The sequence below is a fragment of the Macrobrachium rosenbergii genome, chromosome 11, assembly GCF_040412425.1.
Source record: "Macrobrachium rosenbergii isolate ZJJX-2024 chromosome 11, ASM4041242v1, whole genome shotgun sequence".
Taxonomy (NCBI): domain Eukaryota; kingdom Metazoa; phylum Arthropoda; class Malacostraca; order Decapoda; family Palaemonidae; genus Macrobrachium; species Macrobrachium rosenbergii.
This window is the reverse complement of record NC_089751.1, coordinates 46,759,627-46,786,836: the sequence shown is the minus strand read 5'-3', so window position 1 is coordinate 46,786,836 and position 27,210 is coordinate 46,759,627. Positions and strand designations below refer to the sequence as shown.

Here is a 27,210-nt window from a genome sequence, read left to right as displayed (position 1 = left end):
AAGGCAAGTCTAAATATATACATGAAAAAAGCAAGGACAGAACACAAGAAATGTCAGTGAAAAAGTACACAAAGAAATTAACAAATTAGAATATAGAAAGAATCATAAATTATATACAGTAGTGTAATAATATATTTGTATAGGAACAGAGTACTTTAAATCATTTAAAAAAATGCTGAATTTCCTTTTATAAGTTTTCAAAAACATAAACACTAGCATTACCTTCAAGTTGTTCATATACTCAATGCACTGTTTACACTCGGCCTCCCGTTCCTTCACACGTTTTGAATCCAAACTTCTCTTTAACTTGGCCACTTCTTGTCGCAGTTCTTCACACTGTTGACAACCATCTGCCATTCCTGTTATGTCTGAAGCTCTCCTAGATCTGCGAGAGCTTTCACTTTTTCTTTTGGCTTTTGGTGAGGGTGGCATTTTTAATGGCGACTGACTTAGACTATGAGATGATTCACTCTCACCTTCCTTTAAGTGGGAAATTATGGAACTTACATCAGCCTTAGCCTGCCCAGCAGCAGCTTGCAGAAGTTTTGTAAGCTCACTGTTTCCCTGTGCAAGTGCCTTATTGTACATAAAGGTGAATTCAGCCTGATCTAGTCCTGGCTGTACTAGGCTTTCCATGGAAGAGTCACATCCACCAAGAAACATGAGGAGATGTGCTTCACTGGCCACCACATCACTAGCAGATCCAACTGTATCACGGGTCTCTTCAATTATGGTAAGAGGTTCAGATGTTGAAGTTGTGGACTCTCCATCTCCCTGAACTACAGCCAACTGGCCATCAATTACAGCTTTCTGAGCTACAACAGATGCAAATTCTGAAAGAACAGTTTCCATATTAGCACTTACAGAATTGATTACACCTGTATCACCTGCTCTGTACTGAGCAAGAACACCTTCATATTTATTACTTAAAGTAAACACAGCTTCTTCCATTTCCTGCCGAAGGGATTCCTCTGCTGCTGTATGCCACTTTTCAACAGTAGCTGCTGTAGGACGTGTTGAAGGAGAGGGTGAAGAGCTATTTGGAGTTAGTAGATGTCCTAGTCTCATTAATGACTGTGCAGCCTCAGTGTTGACCAATTCCTGTCCAACTAAATCTTGAGCCATCGTCCAAACCTCCCTCATTCTTACTTCCTCTAATAACACAGAGTCATCATGAGGTGGCCCAGCACCTGTGACAGTTTCTCGAGCCATGACTACAGCCACTTCATGAAGTTTCCCTTCTTTGTACTGAGTTAATAAGTTAGCTAATGAGCGCTCTCTTTCCAATAACCGAGTTTGGAGATCTCTGCAAGTTTCATTAAGGTTAGAAGCTCCGGTAAGTGAGCTGCGAACAGAAGCATTCGAAGGACTGATACTACTTGCTACTTCTCCTTGCACGACTAACTTCTCTGCTAGTAAACTAGTATAAAAATCTAAAGGTGCCATTGTTTCCATATCAAAATCTGGATTAGTTAATTTCTTTTCTAAGAATGATAACTTTCTGTGAGCCTCAATCAGTTCCTGAAGTTTAACAGAGACTTCATACATATGTGGACGTTGAGCAGCTTGAACCACTTGAGCTATCTGACTGAGAACCAAAGTTTCATAAGCAAGGCGTTCAGCAAACAACTTCAGTTGCATATCACGAGTCCATTTTCCAGAAGCCTGAAACACATAATGGAAATCTTGCAGCTGCAGATATTCAAGAGAAATAATTAACATTTTAATAATAGAAAATTATATTAAAAATTTGTATGAATTTGTTTTAATAACATTCATAAACCTTTCAAAATTCAACAATTCCATAGAGATTTAAAAGCAGCTACTAAAACTTTGCATATAATTTGAATTTGGCTGCTTGTACTTTATACATGAAATATAATGAAATTCCAAATATTAGGCCTAAGCATCTTTCCCCAATCTACATACAATAACTGTATTAACTTTCAAACCTGCAAGCAATCCAGCAGCTTTATTGATAATACCAGGTCTAGAGTAGTGTACATGAGTCATACCTTTAGATGATCTCTGCGGTTGGTTAGTTCAGCCAGTTTTTCCCTGAGCATGTCCTGTAAACGTAATACTAATGGGCGCAATTTAGTTACATTAGCTTGATCCACATGAGTATGTCGAAGCTGAGCTATCCTGATGGCATTATTTAAGCGCTGCTGTAGAGAGGAAATGCCCGGAGCACCACATGAACACACACACTCCACTGATCCCGCCCAAGCAACACACTCACTTATCTGCAGTAAAACAAATTTCATTATCTACTGAATAAGCAGTCTCTACAAGAAGTTACTTACTAATGTAATGGGTGGTTCAAAATTAAAGATAATCTGAACAATGAATACTTTAACAATAATATAAATACCACATGCATGCATACAAATCCAATTACACAAGGGGTTCACAGCAAAAGCACAGATTTTTAAAGCAACTTTGTATCTTGTGGATATACGATGGCACCTCAACTTACCAGATTTCATTACTTGTTGGATGAATCACAGTGTGACAAGAAAAATTATTTTGTATTTTTGTGTTTTTTCTTTTGCAAGTAAAGTATGTGCGGTTATTTTTCCTAACATGTTGTAAACATGATGTGTACAATATAGTTACACTTCATGTACTGTACTAGCAGTGCATTGTTACATTTATGCATCCCTTTCTCTATCACTCTGTCTTGTACAGTATTTTTATTGACATTTATTTAACAAAGTACAGTATTGTACTTAATACAATGTAGTGTTACATGAATACTATTTTTGGTTTGTGTATGTGTGCATGTGTATATATACTGTACATGTATGCATTACATAAAGGTAAATGTGTGTGTGTGTGTGTGTGTGTGTGTGTGTGTGTGTGTGTGTGTGTGTGTGTGTGTTCTCTCTCTCTCCCAAGAATTTCTTTTTATAAAGAATGAGAGAGAGAGAGAGAGCACAATAAATGCATGGTGTTTTGTCATTTATATTTAAAAAAGGTTATGATCCTTTTTTTTATATTGTATGAATTTTGTGTATTATACATATCTTGTATGCATAAGCAAGCAGAAACAGTGCAATTGGCTACATTTTTGTTAGGCTAAATTGTACAGTTTAGAAGCAATTCATTTCGAGACTAAATTGTACAGTTTAGAAGCAATTAATTTTGCAAATATATCTCTGTATTGAATGAAAAGGTATTAATATTTTAAATACAATGATAATTACAAAACATGGTGATGGTTATGACAGGCTATTTATACTTCATATGGAATTGCTGTACACTATAAGCTATGTGAGTTGGTTCTTGGGTATGGTTCAGGCTATATGCAAATCTCTGTTACTTAACAGATTTCTTTAATTATCAGGAGGCAGGTCCCAACTGTCCGTTAACCTGAAGTGCAATATATTTATATAGCCTATACTACTCAAGATCTTCATGAAATGTGAAAGCAGTGGAACACAGTAACTGCTTAGGCCTATTTGATATTATATGGTAAAATTTTTTAATACTTGCTAGATTTGGTTTTCAATTATGTATGAAGAATTAAGGTTTTTAAACATTTTTTTTTATTTCATGGATACAAACCCAATACCTTTATTAATACCCTAATACAGTATCTTGATAAGGGTGAACAATCTAAGTTCTGATGCCAACCAGAAATAAGTGATAGTGATGCCAACCAGAGATAAGTGATAGTTATCGTATTTCCTGCCATATAAGACACACTTTTATCCAAAACATTCCTCAAAAACTCACCCTGCATCTAATACCTTGATAATTTGGTTTGGGTATACCTAAAGGTTATGGTTACCAGTGCTAGACTAACACCTAAACACCAGTTTGACCCAGTAGTTCCAAAATGACTCCCAGAATTAAATATACATGTTCACAAATTATTAACCAACGAATAAAAATATAAAAACTGATTGCTGTTATTCAGAAAAACATCACGCAATTGCCTTACGTTATATGTTTCCTAACACTTTGTGACTTGTCTAGCTACAGTAACTTTTGTTCTTTACTTTTTGATATGATTGGATCATCAGTTGGATATTAAAACCAAAATTTAATAAGAAATTTGCTACATTATTGTCATGATACTGCAGATACAAAATGGCCATTGTTGTTGTGTCTTTAACACCTTGTTAGACAAAGGGTGGTGTTGTCAGCCTTACTGATCATGTGAATTTTCAGTGGCAACGGTAACGCCAATAAACCCTTGCTAAAATGGTTAGTGCCCAACTTGGTAATAATTCTGTGAATATAATCCATGATAAATTTGTTAAGGCAATGAATAGCTTTATGCTGACACCATATCCATAATTTATATATTTATTATCCCCTCTTTTTTTTTGCAAGTGGGTCTTATATCTATGGTAGCTTGTTCCATTAAGTTATTGACCTTTCAGCCTGTTCAAAATTTAGCTTGTTCATTTTCAGTAACAATAATCCCTAACAGTCTAATCTGATATATGAAAACTGGTGTAGGAAGAAGTTGTAGGTAAACAGTAAAATGGCAAAGGAATATAAAGAACATACTGTATGGTGTTGCAAGAAGAGAATAAGGGCAGGCTACAACAAACCTTAGAAATGTATGCATTACCCTCCCACAGTAATCTACGGTCCTTGCTACTGTACAGTACTGCATTACCCTCCTATAGCAATCAGTTTAGCACTGTTACTGTTCCACAATCATAATCATATTCTGAGTTTATTCACACAGACAAAGAAGTTGTCTGGATGTTTTACATAATTAATACCAAGTTAACAGGTTTGGCAAAACAAAATGTCACTAAAAAATTTGTTGATAATTTTGTTCAGCAATACAATTAGCTTTACCAGTCTCCCTAACATAAATTATTCATAAAACTTTATGTTAATACTTTACCACAACTATACCAAAAGTTTATACTTTACCACAACTATACCAAAAGTTTATATGAAATAAGACATACCTGAGCTTCTAATGTTGTCAAAACTCTATCCAAGTTAGATATCCTTTCTTTAAGGTGCTTTGTTTCTGATTCTGATCGACTTAATTTAACTGTCTTCTCAGGAGTAACCCTTGGTGAACGAAGTGATTTGCGAGGCATTGATGGGGACCTCAGTGGCGATCTAGAAAGTGAAAATAAAATAAAGAAATATTTAAAAATTTGGAATAATTTTACTGTTTTAATGGAAATCTAAACTACATTATAAAGAGTCAAGTATTGCTGGCCAAACATATGAGGCTTTAAGCTCTAAGCACACATATACTCTAAAAATACTTATATCAAACAGAGAATATGACAGTAAACTATTACAAACAAAGTATTACAACAACAACCTTAAAGGTGAGGCAGGATGCGTCGGTGACTTTGGTCGTAAGGGCGTTTTCCCACTCGAACTGGAAGTTGGGGCCTCAGATTCCATCAAGTTTGATACCTGAGGAAAGAAAGAATACTGATCACCCTTGATTTTATGTTATAAAAGATATAATCCCAAAACAACAACCCTGCATTGTGGTTCATTAACTTTGTAGTTTGTGCATGTATACTTACCTTTTCTAACAACATATGCACTTCTTTGAGGAGAAACCAGTTACAGTAGAGCTGTATAGGCAATCATTTTTTTCATTTTTTTTTTATATTGTGGATGTCTTTTCTGGTTCAAGATATTTCTATTTTTATGTAATGAATATTATTATCTCACAAGATACTGTACTTTACTGTTCTGAAGTTACATCATTAGTCGGAGTACTGTTATCAGCTTACTACATTATTACTGTTCACATCTACAAAATGTTCTGCTGTATGAAAGAGGAGATAGAGAGGGGATAATTGGTTTTAATATTCACACATCATTAATCTTTCTTTCTTCCCTTTTATTTTTCTGTAACTATATTTGTTCACTAACAGTACTGTCTCTTACTATATTCATTCATCATACTCTTTTTATTGTACTCACTGTTCAGTACTTTTTTCACTCGGTACAGAGGGCACATACATAAGCATCAGCGTGAAGGAAGGGGGAGAATTGTCTATATACTCCCCTCCCCTCTTGAAGAGTAGTCTTTTTCTAAGACATTAAAAGAGGAATGTACAGCAAAATATTTTTCTATTGTTGTTTTATTAAGAGAGCAAAATAAAAAAAAGAATATACTTCTAAGTGCACTTAAAAGTTGCCAAGGTACAATCCATATGAAAATACAATTGTATGCTGACTGGCATTCAAAAGTCATATCAGTTTTGCATATCGGGTAATGTGCTTTTCAGTCTTTCTTAAAAATATCACATTTATTTTACTGCATGGTTGTAATTTTTGCATAATCAACTATGGTAACATATTTTATGACATATATGAATTTCAATATAAAATGACAGATGAATCAGTAGATAAAAGAGATAAAAGATTAGAGTTGATGCTGTGAGAGAGAGAGAGAGAGAGAGAGAGAGAGAGAGAGAGAGAGAGAGAGAGAGAGAGAGAGAGAGAGAGAGAGAGAGAGAGAGTTTTATCTCATTATATTACATTTTTATTGTCATTTCATATTAACATGTTCAGTGTGTATATAACTCATGACATAAAATACTGTAACTTCTTTCATCTTGTACACTAATGAGACCAAAACATGTTACTGGTATCTATGCAACAGTGTGTTTATGTTTTAGGGTGCACATTATAATGATAACTATAAAGGGTGCAGTACATACATATACAGCATAATATTCAATTACATTTACATAAAATTTAATAAACTGATATATAGTTAACTTTGAACCTGTCTGTTGGGAAAGTCATATTAAAATAGTGTTTGAGAGAATGGCACAGTAATATAAACCAATAACAACTGTTCTATTAACTATCAAAACATATGTACTTTTACTACTGTATAAGTGTATAATACAGCACTGTATATGTACTGAACCCTTACATGTGTTGAAGCTCAATCATTGCGTAAACACAAAGAGGAAACACACACACATAATGTCATACATACAGCTAGCTGCCCAGAGTTTTGAACTAAAAATTATTACATTAATGTTATGAAATACATTTTTGACAGAATCAAAGTGGCACAGAGGTCCTCTGTCTCACAAGTTTCTGCTGGCATAGATGCCAATGAGTACTTGGCACTCTTAGTTAGGTCTTTAAGTGCCTGAGAACTTGCCCTGGGTTGACAGTGATTGGCATGTTATAAAAATACATAATTGCTCAGAAAAGAATACATAAAAGACATACATACCTTAGATTCAAGTGTATTTAAGCGAACAATGGCTTTCATTGCTTCTGAACTTGCTGGACTATCAAGTGACTTTCTTCGAAGACGGGAAGATTTTGTAGAATCATCAAAACTTTTGGATCGTTTTGCGGACTTACTCTCACTGGCCATGCCAGCAGCTTTTGGATCTGCATCACCCTGAAATTGGAAAATTTCCTAATCTGCAATTCTTTTCTAGTAACCTCTCTTTCAGATGACTGCTAAAACTTATATAACAAAAGTTTGCAAAAGTAAACAAGTTTTGGCAGAAAATATTTCCACCATAATCAGAGGGATGGTATGTTTTACTGATTCATGTATTTTTATTTATTACAAGGTACTTTATTTATTAAGACTAATAACTTTAGATATCGAGCCTCTCTGGGTTCGCCTGAACGATTCAAACTTAAATGAGATCATAAAACTGGATCAAAATAATAGTTAATAAAGACGGCCAGACAGGTGAGGAATGGATGATTAATAAAGACGGCCAGACAGGTGAGGAATGGATGAGAAGTATTTGGTAAAAAGCAATGCAGCTAAGGACCACTGTCATTGGTACTCATTATGGGGAGGGAAACAGTGTTACCTGTTAAACCTTAGCAATTTTTTTACTTACATCAGGTCCTTCAGCTTCAGGTCTTAAAAGCTGTTCTACTTTGGTTTCCAACTGAGATAATTTTGTTTCCATATCTCTGGATAAAGCAAATGATTCCCGCCCTTTTAAAGACTGTGTTCGCCTCCGATCACGACTCTCTGCTCTACTAACCTTCTGTTTCAATAAGCGTACCTGTGCAAATAATAAAAAGGATTCTAAAATTGTGAAAATCTTTTAAGAGAAATATCACTACTAAAGCAATTTTGCCTCTTCAGAGCAAAAAAGATTATGTGGGTTAGGTAAGTACATAATGGGGGACTAAAAACATCAGTGACTTTTCATGCAAGTATAATCTACGTCACTAGCACAAGATTTTTAAAATTAGGTTTAAATAGGTAAATTCTAATGTAGGCACACTGAAAAACTGTTGTATTGCATCAGTGATATAACCATAAAGTTCTACACTCCACACTTAATGTCCATAATTCTCTTCAATATTTGACTTTATGTATTTTTACTAGTACTGTGAACTGCATTACTAATGTTATCTTAACAATTATTGGTAAAGTAGTGCAGGCCTTATACAATATCAAGTAAATGAGTAGCATAGGGCTACCAAAATTCACTTTGGTAATCTTTCAATCATCACAAATGCTGTAGCATTTAACATCTGGCTATTGCATCTGCATTACAGTATCCCTAGGTTTAATACTATTTACCTCCTCCACACACACACACACTTCTAAATAAGGCCACACTCTTAATGTAGCCTGCCCAAATACCAGCCTAAATATTTCCAGAAAATTCCTTACTTATGAGATGGATTATAAGATCCAAAGCAAGTAATTATAAATGGTAAATTTATAATCACCAATAGACACTAAATAATAATTTTCCACCATTCAAAGTTCACTGGCCAAAATAAAAGAGTGCAACGAATCCATGAAGTGGAAAATAAAGTGTTCCGTGAAAGTAAATTAAAAGGTAAACACCCCAGTATCCAAGATCAGGAAGTAACTGTTGATAAGAATAAAATATTGCACTTCAGTAGCTAATGAGGTATTCGACATCTTTCTCAAGACAGATTATTAAAATAATAAAGTACTTACACTAGATACAAACTACATTACTAACCTGTTTTTCAGAATTTGTCAGTTTATTTGTCAAATCTTGTATTCTACATGTCATAAGGTTCAGCTGGGAATTGAAATCTCCTTCGCTACCTTTCAGATCTTGTTTTAACTTGAGGTTAGACAATTCCATATCATCCTGCTGTGTTTGGATTTCTCTGACCTCGCGTTTTAAAGCCTTGATTTCATTTACTGCCTTCTCAAATCTCAGTCTTATTTCATTATATTCATCAATTAATCTGTGAGAAAAAAAATTTTGAATTTGAAAAATGTTTTGTATTACTATTACTGTATTATGTATACAATTCAAATATAACTGCAATTTCTCCTATGCCACCATAGCTTATGAGTAAAAAAAAAAAAAAAAATCCCATCAATTTATCATCTTTAGAGTAAACATGTACAGAAAAGACTCAAAATTATAATAACTGAAAGTTGGAAAAAGAAGTGTAACTCACTGTTCTTTGTCTAGTAACTCTGGTTCAAGGCAAACATCAAAGTTTGTGAGATCACTTAGTGAATCAATGCGAGGAAGATTTTTCCTAGATGAAAATCGCTCTCGACTGCTGGATATTGATAGGGTAGATGAAGCACGACGTACCTTCAGATTAAAAAAACACTATTAATTTTCAATGAAAACCTTACCTGAAGAATATTTCACCAAACTTAAAAGGGCATGTGACAAAAATCTAAAATATAAAAGTTTTAATTCTATAAATCAAAGCCTCTTATTTAACTCTCCCTCAAAATGGATCTGTTGCTGGAATAAGGGGCTCTTAAACCATTTGGGATTCATTCCTGGTTTCCATTCTAAATGTCTCTCACACAAGTCAGGTCTTAACAAGTGTGGCTATTTCCACTTTCATAAAAATTTCATGGCCTGGTACACAGAAAAAATATATGGGATTGGAGTTCATACTTGTAGCTAACAGTAGCTGTGGTAGAATCATCATCCATCTAAATATGCTTGGATCTGAGAACTATTAATATGACTATTCTTACTGATTTCTCCTCTCATGTTGGCTGCACGGCCATACACAAAGGTTAAGCACAGGACTGTCACCCAAAAGCAGTCGACTACTAGCATTGCTGGACCTTACTGGTCTAGTATATTCAGAAACTGATAATAATAACTTTTGAGAATCCAATAGCAAAGAAGATGAAAACTTCTGAAGGTCGCATAAAAGGGAGGAAAGATTGTGCTACTACCTCCTGGGTAAAAACCTCTATCCAAAGGTGGATTCCATGTCTGGGTACCACACTCAGCCACCTATAGAGTGTATCAGCCTCCAATCTAGAAGCAAGAACATCAAGTAATTTCCCTGACCAAGGAGAGGTTCTCCAACTTGGAATGGCTATTAATTTTAGCCACCACGACTTCCATAATCTTATCATCTGTGGTGGTGCTCATGTTATAGGGCTGTCTATATCTTTACTGAATCTGAACCTTTGGGCAGAGAATTCAGTTTTCTAAACTTTATCAAGAGATTACAGAGAGCTGTCTTTCTGAGGTTGCAGGCACTTCCTGATCTCAAGAGAGGGGAGTGAACTCTCTGCTACTCTGAAGACCCTACTAAACATCTCCAATCCAGTACCCCATCAGTAAGAAAGAGGCTTGTTAAAGATCTGTTACTTTGCAAAGGGATCCTAAGAGTTTCCCAGGCACAAAAATTTCCTGCTGATAGTGTAGTAAGAGGGAGAATCAGTGCAGATCTGCTCCCGGCCCCATGGGCCTAGTGATCACTGCTTCCCATGCTGTTCCAGCAGCCGTGTATATAATCCAACTCTTTCTTTCAGTACAAAGCACCCTTAGGTTCTTCTGGTGGCTCTGGTCATCAGAGCAGTACTGGTCAAGAAAGCTGGAGCAGCTCTGGTCACAGCTGTGATTACTGGAGTAGTTGTGGTTATGACTCAAGTCCCCAGAGCAGCCCTGCTTATGCAGCTCTGGTCCTAAATTGGCCTTAGATCAGCTCTAGTCATCAGAATGGGATTGGTAAAGAAAGGATGAATGGTCCTTGTTGCACAGAGGGAATCTGGTCAAGTCACTGGTCATCAGAGCACCCTTAAATAAGAAAGATGGAGTGATTCTGACTGTAGTTCCATTCACTGGAGCAGTTCTGGTTATGATGGGAGTTGCTGCAGCAGCTCTGATTCACAGGTGACTCATATGCCCCCAGCAGGCATTTGTCATTTATTTAAGTCAGCAGACAGCTGCAGCACTTGCACTGCATGCAGCCTGTAAGTTTGTTTTTACAATAATTAAAACAAGTACGAAAAGTGAACAAAGGTAAAGCCAATGATGAACAACATACTGACTATACAATATTACAATTACCCTAATGATACAGTACTTAAAAATTTGTTGGTAAAGAATTAGCTAAAATGGTATTCATATTTATATCTATGCATAAAACAATAATTCCATCAATGAAAAGTGCCATTTCTGTGCTGTATATGTTTAAAACTTACATTTTCTTGGAGATTTCTTTCTAATTCCCGTATCCTACTGCACAAACTTTCATTTTCTTCAATGCCCTGTCGTAGTCTTTCAGCAGTGTGATCAAGATCCTCTTGTGTAGCCTTTAAAGATTCCCGCAGACTTTCCACCTGTAAGCAAATTAACACTGTATAGAATACCAGTACTGTATTATAGAGTCCATTAAAAAGTAAACAAATTTTAAGAAAAATCAGTAATGAAAGTATATCAAAGCAAACTACAGGCTGTGAAATAACCACGTTATTTTTCCTAAATGAAAAAGGTTGTATCAGGATGATAATTTTTATATTTTTTGTGATGATAATTTTTATATTTTTTGTAACTCTTGAATTAGCTTTTGATGTGGAGTTATAATTATCAAGCCTTAATCTATCCAACACTGCCAGTAACTAACCTCAAAATGGGACCCAGTCCCAAGAACCAGTTACTGACATTACAGACGGTGTGTCTGGTGGCATAGTAAATTTCTCAGCCTACTGGTTTTGGAATATAAACACAAGAACTTTCTCAAGATTTTGAAAGTTTGAAAACTACTTCCCTGACTTCCAAAGCAACATTATTTGAAACATCTGACACCAGGATTCTGCACCTTTACACCACTAACCAAAAATCCAAGACTAAATCACAAAAACCAACATCATCAATTAATCTGACTGCCAGGGGAAAATGTCTGTTTTTATATCAGTTTCTTTCCTTAGCAAAAGGTCAATGGTCTTAATTCTGAGCCTTCTTTACATCTATCTAGGATGTAATAATAGAGAGGAAACATTCTTTATGGTACTTCACTGTGGACTTGGAACTCGATATCTAAATAGTAGAAAGAATTCAGGTAACTAATACAATAAAATACTAATATCCAAGAAAATTATGCCAAGAGCTGATTGTCATTTTCAGAACAGAAAATTAGGCTGAAAAATTATGATGACTTCTTTGATCTCTTTAATTCTGCTAAGGCAACCACATTGTATCCCTCTGGAAATTTTGACTTTTATAACCTTCCAATAATAATATCCTAATTATTTCACACTGGAAAAGGGCTACTAGCTACTGACTAGTGGTCCTTAGCACAACTTTTCATTAAAATTAATAAATTTAGCAATAATGGATATGAAAATAAAAAAATCACTCCAACCAACAATATAAATGATAAAAAAATGATTTAATATCTTTCAGATACTGTGAAGTTACCTATTCTAATAAAGAGATTAAACTGCAGTTCCTTACTAAAATGGAGTTTCAAAAATTTGTAAAAAAAAAAAAAAAAAAAAATGGTTGACTTCTCCACATATTAACAACCATCATTAATTGGACCCATCAGGTTACTTTGCATATCATATTAAAAGTTACTCACCACACCCATGACTGTCAAGCTACCCAGTATCAAATGCTTAGCAGAATTTTATGCGTACAAATAAATAAAATTTAGGAATAAACTGGTAATCTCATAAGCTTTAGAAATGTAATGTCTCTTTTGTATGACTTAAAACCATTTTTCCTTTGAGGAGTGTTTATTGCTTCCTCTACCATTAAGCCCTAACCTCTTTCTTTCCGTCTTCTTTTTGTGTTTTTGTTGGGTCTGGCTAGATAAAAAGCATTAGATTCTCTATCCCAACGGCCTTTCAATTAAAGCCAGAGAGGAATTTTATTGCAATTATTCATATCTTGTGAAGAGATCAGCAATGTCAGGACTTGAGAATCTTTTATGTAAATTGGTATAATGTTATTACAGTTGAACCTCTTAAAACCGGCATTCTGTGGTCCGGGAACTCCCGTGGTTCGGCTTGATTTTGAATCAGCCGCCATTAGTTCGTTGAGCAGCCAAGAGGGCGGCACCACATATTGTTTACAACTTTTCTCAGAATCTGCAGAATATTATTGGTGACTTTCACCTCCTAAATTTACTTTCTTCATAATTATCACTACTGCATTAGTTTCCTTGTCATTTATTTTGATTGTAGAGGGCAATGAGATGACAAAAATAAAGAATGAATTTTGGCAATCACTCAGTGCAGCCGACAGCAGCAGTGTGTGTAGGTGATACAGTCTTGATAATTTCTTTTATGTAGCTGTACATTTACTCATTCTATATGCCAACCATGAGATCAGATGATGCTAGATGTAAGATGTCAAGCATAAATCTTTATCTATGCTAGAAAAAGTTTTCTATCCTTCCCCTTTAGTTAGTAAATGATTAGTGCACATTTTCCTCAATAGATGGCGGTGTGCTGTGTTTACTTTTTTTGACAGCAACATTCAAATGCACTGAGTGATTGCCGAAATTCATTCTTTATTTTTGTCACCTCATTACCCTCTACAATCAAAATAAATAATGAGAAAACTAATAGCGATAATTATGAAGACATTAAATTTAGGAGATAAAAGTCACAGATAATGTTCTGCAGATTCTCAGAAAAGTAAAGTAGTTGACTTATGGTTAGGCTAACTCAGGAATGTACACTAAATGTCTTATAAAATGTACACTATTTTAAAGAAATTTATATAGTATGAAGAAAGAGTCAAAAGACATAAAATATATGAGTTATAAAATGATAAAGTGAAAATATATGAGTAATAAAATGATAAAAAGTGGTATCAGAACTTAGCCAAGTACTGTACAGTGGTAGGCTAAGTCGACAACTAGGCTAGACTATGTTTACATAGGGGCTTCATTTTTTAGGGGTGTATTCTATATTCTGGGATTTTCTGTGGCCTGGTCCCAAGATTCCTGGATTTAAGAGGCTGGCCTGTATAGTTTAAATTCATACCCCAAATTTTAATAAACCAAACTATTAGTTCTCAGCAGGTAAATACTCAAGTTATCCTTTCAGCTTTGCGTTAGTAACAATAAGTAGCCTAGCACATGACAGTATCCTCAGTTCTATGGAGCAACTACATGATTCCTATTACAGAAACAGTACAGTATCCCATTCATGTGTTGTGGTATGAACTTCATGTTTAATACCAAGCACATTTTGGGCTGTTAACCATTAAATCTGTAAAATTATAAGAACTCATTCTGTTATAACCGTAACCCAACTGCACTAAAGCACCAGGAAAGAGTAAACAAAACTCTACCACTATAGTTTTGGGTGCGGTGGTCTGAGCAGGGGAACACTCGAGGGGCTGAAAAAACAGAGCTGTCATTTACCTCTTGATATTTTCACCACCATAAGAATATATAACTCTGATCTACACAGTTTCGAAATTCTCGTGGATAACACTTACATCACAAGATCCTAGGGTCAAAATGATTGATGGCTATTTACAAAGGTTTGTATGGTTTACTATAGAAATCAGTCAAATGATTTATCTACAATATGGTTTTATCAATAAAAAGTTTAGAACTTCAATATGACTGCTATCTCTATCTAGTCATGCAACAGTCCCAATGGTATATACTGTACATATAATGGTGAAAAATCTACACTACGAAAGATTATTTCTAAATGAAAAGCTATAAACCTTTGGCAAAGTTCTTACCTCATCACGTTTCCTTTCAATCTCTTCATTCTTTCCATCTAAGAGAGATCTTAACTCCTTTACCAGGTCCTTCCACTTATAAACCTCAGATTTCTCCGACTTCAAGTTGTCTCGCATTCGGCTTAATTCATTTGTTAGGTGCTCAATCTGAAAGTGAGATACAGTAAAGAAATCAAAATAAATTTTACTTTTCAGCACCTCCAAAAAGAAAAACACTGAAAACAGCAAAGTAAGTTACCCTTAAACATATGAAGTACCACCTACATTTTACTCTTGTGTATTGAAAGAGGAAATATGTTACCCTTTTATTTAAAAAACTCATGAAACATAAAAAAGTTAATTTTCCTGTTCTACAAATTAAAACCTTTCATTTCAACTGTCAGTGCATTCTTAGCATTTTTCTAAAAACCGAAATAAGTCTTAAGTCTCCTTTTTTCTTAAGTATTCTTAGCTACAGAGACGTTCCTCAATCACTACGGCACAGCATCATTATTTTCCTTAGCAAGCTGACACACTGCAGGGACGAAACCAATCACAGGAGCTGGGATAAGGGCTCCCTGTTGTAAGTAATCACCAGATAGTAAGACAACTTTTGTTTACCTAAACTACACTGTTTTGGTCAGTATACTATAGGTAAAATAAGAAATTTGTAGACAGCATGAACAGTTATTGCTTTGAAAAGTACTGAGCTGTGACCAGAAATCTGTAAACAACTACCTGTGTAGTTAGCTCCTGTCTCTCCCTTGTACTACTGGCTGTTTCTCCTTTTGATCCGGTATGTAACTTTCTAGGACTGCTAGAATTAGCCCTTTCATTTTCCAGCTCCAAAACTAAACCCTGAATCCGCTTCTCAGCCTCTTGCAAGCACCTGTAGAAAAAGTTAAACTGACTGTTAGAAAAAAAAAAAGATTGGTAAATGAAGTAGTACTGCAATCTGACCAGTTACAGTAGATAAAATGGTAAATGAAGTAGTTCTGCAATCTGACCAGTTACAGTAGATTAAAGAAAAATGTTGTACATAAATGTTATCAGTAAGTATTCATGAGAATAAAAGAATGAAAAATTCTCCTTGACAGTGCAACATAAAGAAGTTTTATAATGCATTACTTTTAAATTCAAAACACTTAAATAGTGAAATACACAGTTACACTGACTTTTTGTCAATTAGGCTCAAAACTTAAATTATTTTGATTTAAGACATTTCTCGGTGGTAACATACAAAATTTTATAAATTATTCAATCTTTATAATGGAAAGACAATAAAACAAGTGATATTAAGAATAATTAACTGCAAACCTATGTTATAGGAATAAACTCAACTCTTATTACCAATACCTGTTTAGCCTCCGAACTATTTCATCATGCCGTGAAATCTGACTTGCTGATTTTTCCATAACTCTTTGTTCTTCTGTTCTTAATCTTTCTTCCCAATCTTCATGTTCTTTCATATACCTATTTCCACAATTCAAAGTTGGTTCATGGCGTGCAATATAGATGGTTGGGAGCACATGAGGGAAGTTGAAAGCACATATGATTATAGGAGACTGTTAACAGCATAGCATGCTAAGCAATTATGCAAAGCACTGCAAATCACAATCTAACCTCACTAATGGTACTAACAACACTTGTAGTTAGCAAAATTATCTAAAGAAGGATGTACTAATACTTATAAATAGCAAAGAACTGAATAAATTTAAGAAATCAACAAGATTAATTCATAAAAAATTATCAGACAATCATAAGCAAAGCAATATCTAACAGACTAGGTTTTTCAAAGGTTTAGAATGGTAAATCAACTTATAATACTTTCTTCCAGAAACAAAAAGCACTGAATTTTCTAAATACAAAAAAATCACATTCCCGATAACACTAGTCTTAAAATGATTACTCAAAAACTCCTACTAGTGACATAAAAAATTAGAAATGATGATATTTAGAAAATTGTAGCTTCTGTCCATTAAGGAAACAGTTTAACTGTTGCTCCAGAGTCCATAAAAGGGTCAGTAATTCACAGCACCTACATAGGATAACTGAATCATTAGTGCATCCTGCTACTTTATTTCACAACTGGGTTTGTTTAAATACCCATCCTACCTTACCAAGTGAAGGAGCTTTAAAAAATCTCATTTGGTATGAGACAGATGGAATTTAGTTAGTCATTTTGCATATGATTACTTTGTGAAAATCCCCATCATAGCTCATGGAGAAATTTGTATGTGTGTGTGGGAAGACAAATACTTCCCATACTGAGGTGTGGATAGATATAAGTGCAATGTTTCATCCTACTAAAACACATAAAGATTCTATTTCTACCTAAAAAATAAAATAAAAATGTCTTGAAAAAGCCTAACATATAAATTTAAAATTATATTTATTCCAAAGTTCTATAATGTTCCTCAGGATAATTCTAAGTAATATAGGATAAGAAGTACATAGTAATTAAGTATGAGTGATATGAAACATTAGATTTCTTTCCCCGTAAATTTTAAAATATAAATTTTACTTCCAGATTACAATTCTTGATCATTATCTTGGAAACATTTTTCTTACAAACATTGTACCTAATTTACATAAAACTATGCTTCAGGTTAATTTTCAATGCACATTTCATATTGATAACTCAGTTTGTGGTTGCTTAGCACTACCTATCAAGCAACTCACTAAATATGTCATAAATTTACTCCTATTATACACGAAAAACTGAAGCTTGCTTGCAAACAATTCAAAATACTTAACAAATAACTGCTACAGTACTGCATTTCTTTTCAGTGTCTTTACAATAACATACCAGCCAATTAAGAAAAATCAAAATACTGTAGTGTTTTAGTAACCGTATCTTACTTTTTCTCCAGTAGATCATAATGCTCCTTCCAATCTGTGGTACCCTGAGATTCAGACTGAGAAGACATGCGATCCAACAGCTCGTTGTACCTAAACACACATGGCAGTTTACAGTTTTAAGTATTATCCTTGAAACTAAATTGTACAAAAGCATGCTATGCTGGTTTTAAAATTTATGCAAGTTACTGTCAAAAGCATATTAAGTGCAAACTGAGTTTGCACAAAACTATGGCACAAAACTATCATAATACTCTTTAGATATTAAATTGACAAGAAAAAATATGAGAAAAATACAAAAACAAAAGACCCAACCAATTTGAATGTTTAGAAGAGAACCATGAGTCCCTCCCCAAATCCCTCATACTGTAGAGAGGTATAAAAGATGCAAATGAGATAAGTGGTATTCAGGAACACTGTCCCTTCCCACATTCAATTACTGTCACCCACTTCCTTTTAAAGAGTCACCAACAACATAGTGCTGCACATTTGCTTATATCATATTTTTTTTTAAGATATACTCGGTTAAATATTTCAACTAAAGCACTTTATGAATTTCATATACTGTAAGGCCTAAATCATATGGGGCAAATAATTTATTATTCAGCCTTTTAACAAAAATATGACAGCACTTACAAAAGGTATACATGATAGTTCTGGCCAATTCTTAGATAAGACTGACAATTCCAATTTATAGTGGAAGTACAGTAAACTCATACAAATGGATTTCCAAACTTCTAAAAGGCATGCCTGAATAATTATAAGTAAGCAAACACATGCAAAATCATGAACATAATTCTATGTAAGAGATGAAGCTGGAGCCTGATCATTATATCTATATTTCAAACTAATTTTTAAAAAATTAATCTATATTTTCAGTGAAGCAAAAAAATTGTATTTATATTTTCACTGTAATAAAACAAAATATGAGTTAACAATTAGTAAAATTTCTTGGGTAGTCACCTTTGATCACAAGGAAAATTAGATTCTACACATTAGCAAAAACACAATGAAGCATAGCAGTAAACAGTTTTAGCTGTACAATCTTTAGGAAAACACAACAGCAAAACCATAAACACAAATGATCTTGGCTCTTCATCCTCTTAATGCACAAATACCATGAAAATATTCTAATTACTTTTTTCTCATTTCATTAAGCTCGTTGGCACAGGATGCCTTTTCAGACAGGTCATGCTCTTGTTCTTCTATTCGGTCGAGCAATTCCTTGATCTGGAAAAAATCATAATAAATATGGGTTACATTACATACAAATAATATCACTACTACATAAATTAAAGTTGGAATCAAGTAAATTTCCCTATTATAATATACTGTACAGTATTGAGGAAAACTTCTTAACCCTTTGAGATGTTGGGGCAGTGTCAAAAGTTGTCTGTGGCAAAGTACACTGACAGATTATGAACACAGCAATGATTTTCTTTTATTGCTCGCTACAAATCTATTTTATAATACAAAGCTGTTTTAGTGTCATTTTGAAACTGAATACATTTACTTTACTACAATATGCTAAAAAATGAAAAAGAGCAGCAAGAAAATATAAAAACTTCATGATGGCATAAGCCTAAAATTTTTGGTTTATGTCACTGGAATCTCAAAGGTTGGGAAAAGGATGATGTCACATTAAAATTTTCAAAGAATTTTATAATTATTTTTCCATACAAAAGGCAAATTCAACCTTAAAATCTTTTGCAGCATACTTCACAGTACCACAGTTGCATTGATCTATCAAAATGTTTAAACTGCATAAAAGACAAATAATTAATAAAATCTATGCTTGGTCCTTGGCTGTTTGCCAATCTTACCAGAAAATTTCATGAAAATTGTTCCACATTTCTGCAGTACAGAGCCATAACATTGGATTCTCTTGAAGCTTATCAGCATCATCAAAATGAATTTACTGGGCTTTGAGCTAAGGGAAACTTTTTATGGAAAATTCAACATAAATCTATCCATAACCTACAGAGACAATTATGTCATATTTCCTTCCACAAGCCTTCACTTACCAAATCTCAATCCAGATCACTTTGAAAGTCTAGTTACAAAAAGATTTCTTGAAATGGAATGTTCAGATCTGGATCTGAATTACCAACTATAAGTGTTGACTGACTGTTGTAGATCTAAGTCAGACATTCCTCATTTATTTTACAAAAATATGATGTTTTGTAAAATAAAGTTGACTGACAATTGCACAACAGAACCTTGGATGAAACATCTGCCTCAGTAACGATAAGCAAATGCAACTAATGATGAAAACACGAATATAATAACAATATTAAGCGAATCCCCCTACACAAGTCTTGTGAAGGTGGTCTTTTCATTTTATTTGGTAAAGTATGGGACTTAATAATACTTGGTAACAATAATAATGCAACTTCTATAAAAAATCTACTCTAAGATACTATGTGGGTGGTAAGACTCAGCGGTGCAGAAGCCAGTTTATATTACTGTACATACACAAAAAGGTGGTGTGTGGGTGTGTGTCCCTAAAAGTAACCTGCTGCAGCAGAGTAACTAAATATAATTAAATTGTGGGAGAGCAGCTCTTTGATGCTTAGTGGGATGCTTGAATTTAAGAGTAGTCTTGTTACTTATAAAAAACTGTAAACTCTCTGCATTTTTTGAAGAATGACCACAACCACATCCAATGATGGACCAAATTTGAGTTGGAGTCTTGAAAATTTACTGTATGGAAATATCCAACTTTGAAACAATAAACAAAATTAAATGAAAAGGAAAACTCTTCCTCTAACACATTCACATATTACCACAGGGTAAGTGACTCTCAGATATGACACATTATCAAGGTTTTACAACAGACTAGATAACTTATAAGTTATTTTACCATCTGCATAACTACATAATAGATATTGCTATCAATCTTGCATGGTGTACATTTTTTGTCAAGATCTTGAAAAAGCCCATAGGGAACTCATCAAATCTTAACACAAATATAAACTGGAATTACTCCTCTTGGTGAATTCAGCTTTGTCAGTATTAATTGAGACTTTGTATTACTGTTACTTGAATACCAAAAACTACATCAGTACAAGCTCCACATATACAAAATCTCAATAATCATCTTTGGTTTCATTTGCTGATGGAAAATAAGGGGTCACAGACATCAGAACTAAAAAACTGGTAACTTCCCACATTGAAATTCACTTCCCTCATTTACATAACCAAGACTGTATAATATACAATGGACTTTCATTTGTAGCCAAGAATAAAAATCTCATAGTGACTATTTGCCTTCAGTACCACTAACAGTAGTGGTTTATGGACTTCTCGTTTATGTGATAGACCTCCTCCTGAAATCTATTAATGCTGGTCAGTCTCCTTCTCTAACCTAACATCAAGCTATTCAATATATGGCTGCTGTATTCCATACAATTAGTAAATGTTACCACTAGATCTTATATATGTTCAGTTAGTTAAATATAAAGACCCTTCACACTTGGAGGATAGTTCTGCCTTTCAAGAAGGTTTTCCTGACAAGGGTGTCAGATGCCTTTCTACCTCTATTTGAATCATACCATGCTGTTGAGATTTTGCAACTGGTGTTGCTGAAATATTTCCTCTAACTCCTCCTTTTCTTTATTAGAAAACTTTTTTACTAATCATTAAGAAACACTATGGATGCCTTCATCACATTATCAAGGGGCACTGGGGACATTTTCCAATTCACTTTTCCTCATGAAATGGATCTAAATAACATCTAGAAAATAAGATTTTTTCAGTAAATTTTATAGTGATTACAATATCACAAGTTCAAATGATCCAACAGTCTCCCCAATTACAGACCTTTCCATTTGCTTTGCCCTATTGAACTATATACTACACATTTCCTTATTAAATCAATATAACAGCCATCAGGTCAGTCCTACCATGTCAGCGGAGCCTAACATATGAACTGAACTCTGAATGATTCTATAACCTAAAGTAGGTTGATAACAAGATATATTCAGGTGCAGCAATTTCTATCCTGAATATGTCGTGTTGTCGATATGACAGTTGCTCTCTTTTTATTGCCTTCTGGTTTAATCTGATATCTGGTTATATATGGCAGTGTTTTATGAATTGTACAAAACACAATTTGGTTCAACACACGTTATACTTCAATTGCTTCAGTAAGCAGTGTTTGGCCAAGGCATACAGCCCACAGAAATGTGATTACTGTATATGACAAAACAGAACCTTTCTAAGATCATCCAGGCAGCCTGAGGAAGTTGAGTCCCACTCTCTACGTACTATACTTACTCTTTGTCCATACTTACACCATATAGTTTGGTATATTCTCTACACATTCTCTACTTTCTTAGTTGAATATACCATACATTTTCATAAAAAAATTTGTAGGTTAATGCAACTTGAAATGAGTTAATAAAATGCTAGGAGCCAGTCCTATGCAAAGACAAACTAAGTGGATTGAGTTCATCATTCCAGTCACACCAAACTTATAGTAAAACAGCTGACAGCAGCCTTTGGTAAGCAAGGGGTGCTTAAGCAGAACAAGAAATTTGAGAACCTAAATGTATCCACTATCAAAATATTACTACAACCTAGTAACATGAACTGGACAGTACCAACACAACTGTAAAATATCAATGGATATAGTATCTAATTATTCCAAAGCACTTATTCCAAGTATAAAACTGATTAACTTCTAGATAACAGTAAATATGCTGAGAAAGGAAATATTCAAAAGTATGATCATCCACAAAATATGTAAATAACTAATTACAGTATATAAATACTACAGATTTTGACCTCACAGAAGTAGCAAAGCTAAGAGAGAATAAATTGCAAATATAATTCTCATATACTTTGTAAGCTATACTCAACCAATCATACAGTGCACATATGTAAATTTATTTTCTTGAAAATTCCTGCTGTGCTTCCTCACTTTTGCATATTTGATACTGCTATTCACATAACTATGGGAAAAATAATTTCACCTAATTTGGATAGAAAATCGATTGGATTTATGTGGTTCATAATAAACCATAACTATGAATCTTCATTATTAGAGCCAATAAAACTTGTACTTCAAAAACCTATTGAGTTGCACCTATGCTTTGTGATGTGATTTCGTTTCTATTTTCCAACCCATCACTGTATTCTTTTAAGATTTTTCTATATACCTAAACTTTTATGTTAAAACTAAACTACATGACCATGTCATGTATTATACAAAATCTCATTTAATATATTAAAAAAATCTGTATGTGGCAATGATAAAATAATCCTAGGATAAAAAGAGTAACTTAAAAGTAGTGCACACTACCTAATTTCTTCCAAGCTAATTACCTGCATTTCAAGACTTGATACTCGCTGTCTTAAGTTGTGAGTATCTGAGGACATCTCCTCTTTATCTCGTCTCAACTTATCAACTTCCCGTTCTGACCTGTCCAAATCCCCTTCACAAACCTCCAACTTTTTACGGAGACGATTCAGGTCATCAGTAAGGGATGCTATGGTTTCTCGAGACTCAGACAGACTAACTTCAAGCTTTGCTCTTGACCTACTAGAAGGGGACTGCAAGAAAAAAATGCATATTCTACCAGAATATTTACTAAACAGAAGGCATTCATGTAGCTGGTAGGAATAACCCTTTTTCAACTAACCCTATTATACAAAATAAGCAAACTCTGCAAACATGACACATTAATACATCAACAGACATAAAGCAAAGGTGTTTGCATTTGAGAAAGCACTGAAAATTCTAGCACAATTTACTTCAGTATGATTATGTTACACTACACTAGCAAAGACTTAATAAACTCAACAATATGTGCAGTACTATACTATAAAAGCAAGTAAAAGGTAATGAATACCCAAATGACACTTATTTCATGAAAAAGATAACCTAACCCCATTTTTGTTTCTAATAACCTAGTTTCAATTATTCAGTTTGTCAAAGAGTATATAAATCATTTCAAGAAGCTCCTGTAAATTCTGGAAACAAAAAACTTGAGAAGTGATATCCCTTATCAACTTTTATATATCCATCACAGTAAGCTATTTGGAACTACTGGTTAATTGAATATACATTTAAATGATTCTATATACTGTACTTTAGTCAGTGCTTCAAAAATGGTTAAAAGGATTTCTAAATGTTTCTTTACCATCCATTTAAGTGTACACTAGTAATACTCAATCATTAATAAAATCAAATTAAAATAAAACATTTTACTAAACTTTTGGACAAAAGAAAACTTACGCTCTCAGGAAATTCTGTGTTCTCAAGATTTACAGTTACAGAGAACACATAACTAACTTTTTATTTTAATGTACAGCAACTTGAAATTACGAACAAATCAATCCATCTTAAACTGAGCATTAGATAAATGGTTTTACATATACCATGAATATAGACTTGCACAATTCAAAACAGAAAAATACTGCTCATGAAAACAAAAGAGCAAAATTAATTCCACTAGCCTAACATATACCATTGATTTCAATGGAAAATTAACTGGAAATATCTTAAATAACTTGTTAATGGTCACCCAATCTAATATGATGCCACTCAAGGTTTAGTTTGTTAGTCAAAACGTTGAAACTACAAAGAAGTCAATTTTTTCTAATATAATGAAAATTTGTCAATATTTTCAGTACTGTCACAATAGATTAGGGAAGAAATCTTGATCACTCTACTGATTTTAGATGTACCAGGATCCAGAGTTGGTTAAGTGAAGAATTTAAAAACAGGAGACTTCTAACTCATTTTTCAGTTTTCCAACAAGATTCTTGATGAGAGAAGTCATATGCCTTTCTTAATAAGAAAAACCACTGTGTGTGCCTTTAAAATTCATGCAGGACAGGGTGCTGGAAGAGTGCATATATGGTGCCTATAAAATGCACATCAGGTTAGAACGAGAAGGAGTATTTTACACAGTGTGCAACTGTGCATCCATGTTGTGGTTTCACTTCCTGCATTAAGTGCTTTGTTGTTTCTGTGCTGCAACAATTTAAGGCATTAAGCATTGTAAAAAGAGGAAAGTGAAATCTGACAGGCTGAAATGATTCTTACTGATGATAGGCCACAATTAAGCAAATCATGTCAGAAATTGCAACCTTCTTGCTTTATCTTTCAAGGTGACAATCACTATGGTCTTGAAGTGTCTGTTCAACTGGATATTCTGCAAACTCAGCCAAAACACTCAATACATATTAATATAGATAAAGTGCTCCTGCTATTATGGTAGAACAGAAGAAGAAGTGTTGTTGAATGTGCCCTTAACCACCATAAGCTGTTAAATCTTTTCTTCTTTTTGCATGCCAAAGTTGCATGTTTCATTGAGGATCATTCCAGAAACTACCAGAGAATGTGTTTGCTCAAAAGAAATTTCCAATAGTCCTTCATAAAAACTGCAGGTGCCAAAAGCATAAAGTACCTGTTGAAGCAGGTCTAGGTCAGAGTGGTGGAGGTGGTGGTTGTGGTGATGAAGGTGAGCACCAGTGACTGTATTAGAGGATGAAGGTCCTCCTCCAGCACGCAGACGTGTCTTGAGGCCCGAATTCTCTTTATGGAGCTCCAGATAGTCAGCCTGATTAATGTACCATATGGTAGTACAGTATAGTCTCTAGTCAGTGAGAGTCTGACAAACCTCAGTCCAAATGCTTCTAAGTCACTAACTTTTTTTAACAGTTTAAGAGTAAAATTTCACCAGTGATTGTCATCCTCTTCAGTTACTGATGGAATGTTTTCAACAAGGGACTCATAACCCTGCGTCTTTTCATCAGATAAATGTTTGTGCTTAACATAAGATAAAACTAAACTCTCTCCCTAGCAGGGATACATGTCAAATTCTGTCAGCTGTCACACTCTGGATCAATTTGTATAAATATGCCTGGGTACTTACATAGTAATGGAGTCTGCATATACTAACATAAAAAGGCTAGAAAAAAACATGTATAAAATTCTACTCTTCGTAAAAGATAAAAAAAATAATAAACCTATAAAACTGATGCCAATCACTAAAAGTTTCATAAGCTACAATATTAACATGCTGGCATGACAAATTCCTTTTCATACGACTAAACATGAACTATTCCATTATATACAAATTTTATTTACACAAAAGCATTTCTTTTATACAGGTCCACTAATCATTAGTATTCCTATATGCATATCCTGAATGTTCTCAGATATACCAGTCTTTTGCCTGACTGACTGAAGGAATCTTCTCTATACATGGGCCGTCTAGATCCGTGAAAATATTTCAGTGACTTCACATTCTGTTTAAACTGATGTGAGGTCACAAGACTCTGAGGATTGGGAGGAGGGCACTCACCATATGCTTAATAGGTTTGTTATGAAAACAGTTTCATCATAACCTCATTAATTATATAAATGCCTGTCAGTAATTAGGTGAGATACAGATGCTGAATGATCCAAAAGTGTTTGCATATGGATGTACTATCTGGCAGAGAGTACTTGGGACTAATGATTTTTCACTACTGCATCATTTGTCTCCTTTAGCACATTCGCTAGCAAGTAGACAACCACATGACAAACAGGGTACCATTGCATGCATGAGCAAAAGAACCATCCTCCTCACCTCTACATATTGACAACTTGGTTCCCTCCTTAGGTAGTATATTTATGGAAGACGACAACCATGTGACTATACAGGATGGAATACACCTGAACAAAAGGACTAGTCTCTTTACTTTGGTGACCTCTCTTAACAATTTGGCTCCCTATTAAAGTAGTACATTAATGGTTCTTAATACTCACTCCTTCCAGTGGGCCATAGCAAGGAAATTCAGGAGAAACCACTCTCATATGTATCTCAAGCCACTGTGAAGGTGATCAGAGATGAGAAGAATGTAGCCACTGCACACTTCACAGTCACCTCTGTTGCTGACATATGAAAAACATGCAATAACAACCTTGGATCTTAAAGGAATAAAGTTACTGGTCAGGTAGTGAAAATGAATGCAAGGTGACCATGGGTTGCTTGTATTTTTTGTTAGTGCCCTCTTCCTCCTTCCTAAGCCTTGTGTCAGTAACAATGTTTGAGATGGCATCAGCTACAGGCAGATCAAACTGGTTGGCAGGAACACCACTGTTGGAATTTCTTCAAAGTTTAGTGGCTTATACTTTCTTTATTTTTAAAGACTTTACACATGAAAATTTAAAAAACCCAATTGAGAATATTTACTAAAGGATAGGTCTTACTGTTGAGTTAATTCCTTGGCCTCCTCATCCTCATGCTCAGTGACCATAAAATAGTCCTTGGAAGTCCAAATGTCTCCACTTCATAGGGGTTGAGGGCTTGATCAGTCTGCTGGATGCAACAAGAACCAACACAATCTCTGGTGACATACACATCTCATCCTTCTCTTCCTAGGCATATTTAAGGTTACCAGTAAGGAGGAAAACAATGATGGAGAGAGAGACCTTGCAGAATTCTTT

The 27,210-nt window shown here is 34.3% G+C and overlaps 1 protein-coding gene across 50 annotated transcripts in view; it reads right to left on the bottom strand.

Annotated features, from left to right (window-relative positions):
• Positions 1-27,210, bottom strand: part of osp (outspread) — a 321,240-nt gene that overhangs the window by 20,039 nt on the left and 273,991 nt on the right. For 21 of the 50 annotated variants that reach the window (XM_067111805.1, XM_067111810.1, XM_067111826.1 and 18 more), the window contains 17 exons: positions 25,184-25,336; positions 23,094-23,321; positions 18,904-18,995; positions 17,769-17,858; positions 16,263-16,379; positions 15,645-15,795; positions 14,928-15,074; positions 14,523-14,570; positions 11,420-11,557; positions 9,409-9,551; positions 8,955-9,189; positions 7,842-8,012; positions 7,208-7,381; positions 5,312-5,409; positions 4,941-5,100; positions 2,016-2,246; positions 223-1,665 (listed from right to left, as the gene is read on the bottom strand). In XM_067111805.1, the coding sequence (XP_066967906.1) occupies positions 223-1,665; positions 2,016-2,246; positions 4,941-5,100; positions 5,312-5,409; positions 7,208-7,381; positions 7,842-8,012; positions 8,955-9,189; positions 9,409-9,551; positions 11,420-11,557; positions 14,523-14,570; positions 14,928-15,074; positions 15,645-15,795; positions 16,263-16,379; positions 17,769-17,858; positions 18,904-18,995; positions 23,094-23,321; positions 25,184-25,336 (3,819 nt within the window). The remainder of the gene's footprint in view (positions 1-222; positions 1,666-2,015; positions 2,247-4,940; positions 5,101-5,311; positions 5,410-7,207; positions 7,382-7,841; positions 8,013-8,954; positions 9,190-9,408; positions 9,552-11,419; positions 11,558-14,522; positions 14,571-14,927; positions 15,075-15,644; positions 15,796-16,262; positions 16,380-17,768; positions 17,859-18,903; positions 18,996-23,093; positions 23,322-25,183; positions 25,337-27,210) is intronic. The other 29 variants (XM_067111817.1, XM_067111822.1, XM_067111831.1 and 26 more) reach the window with 10 other exon arrangements.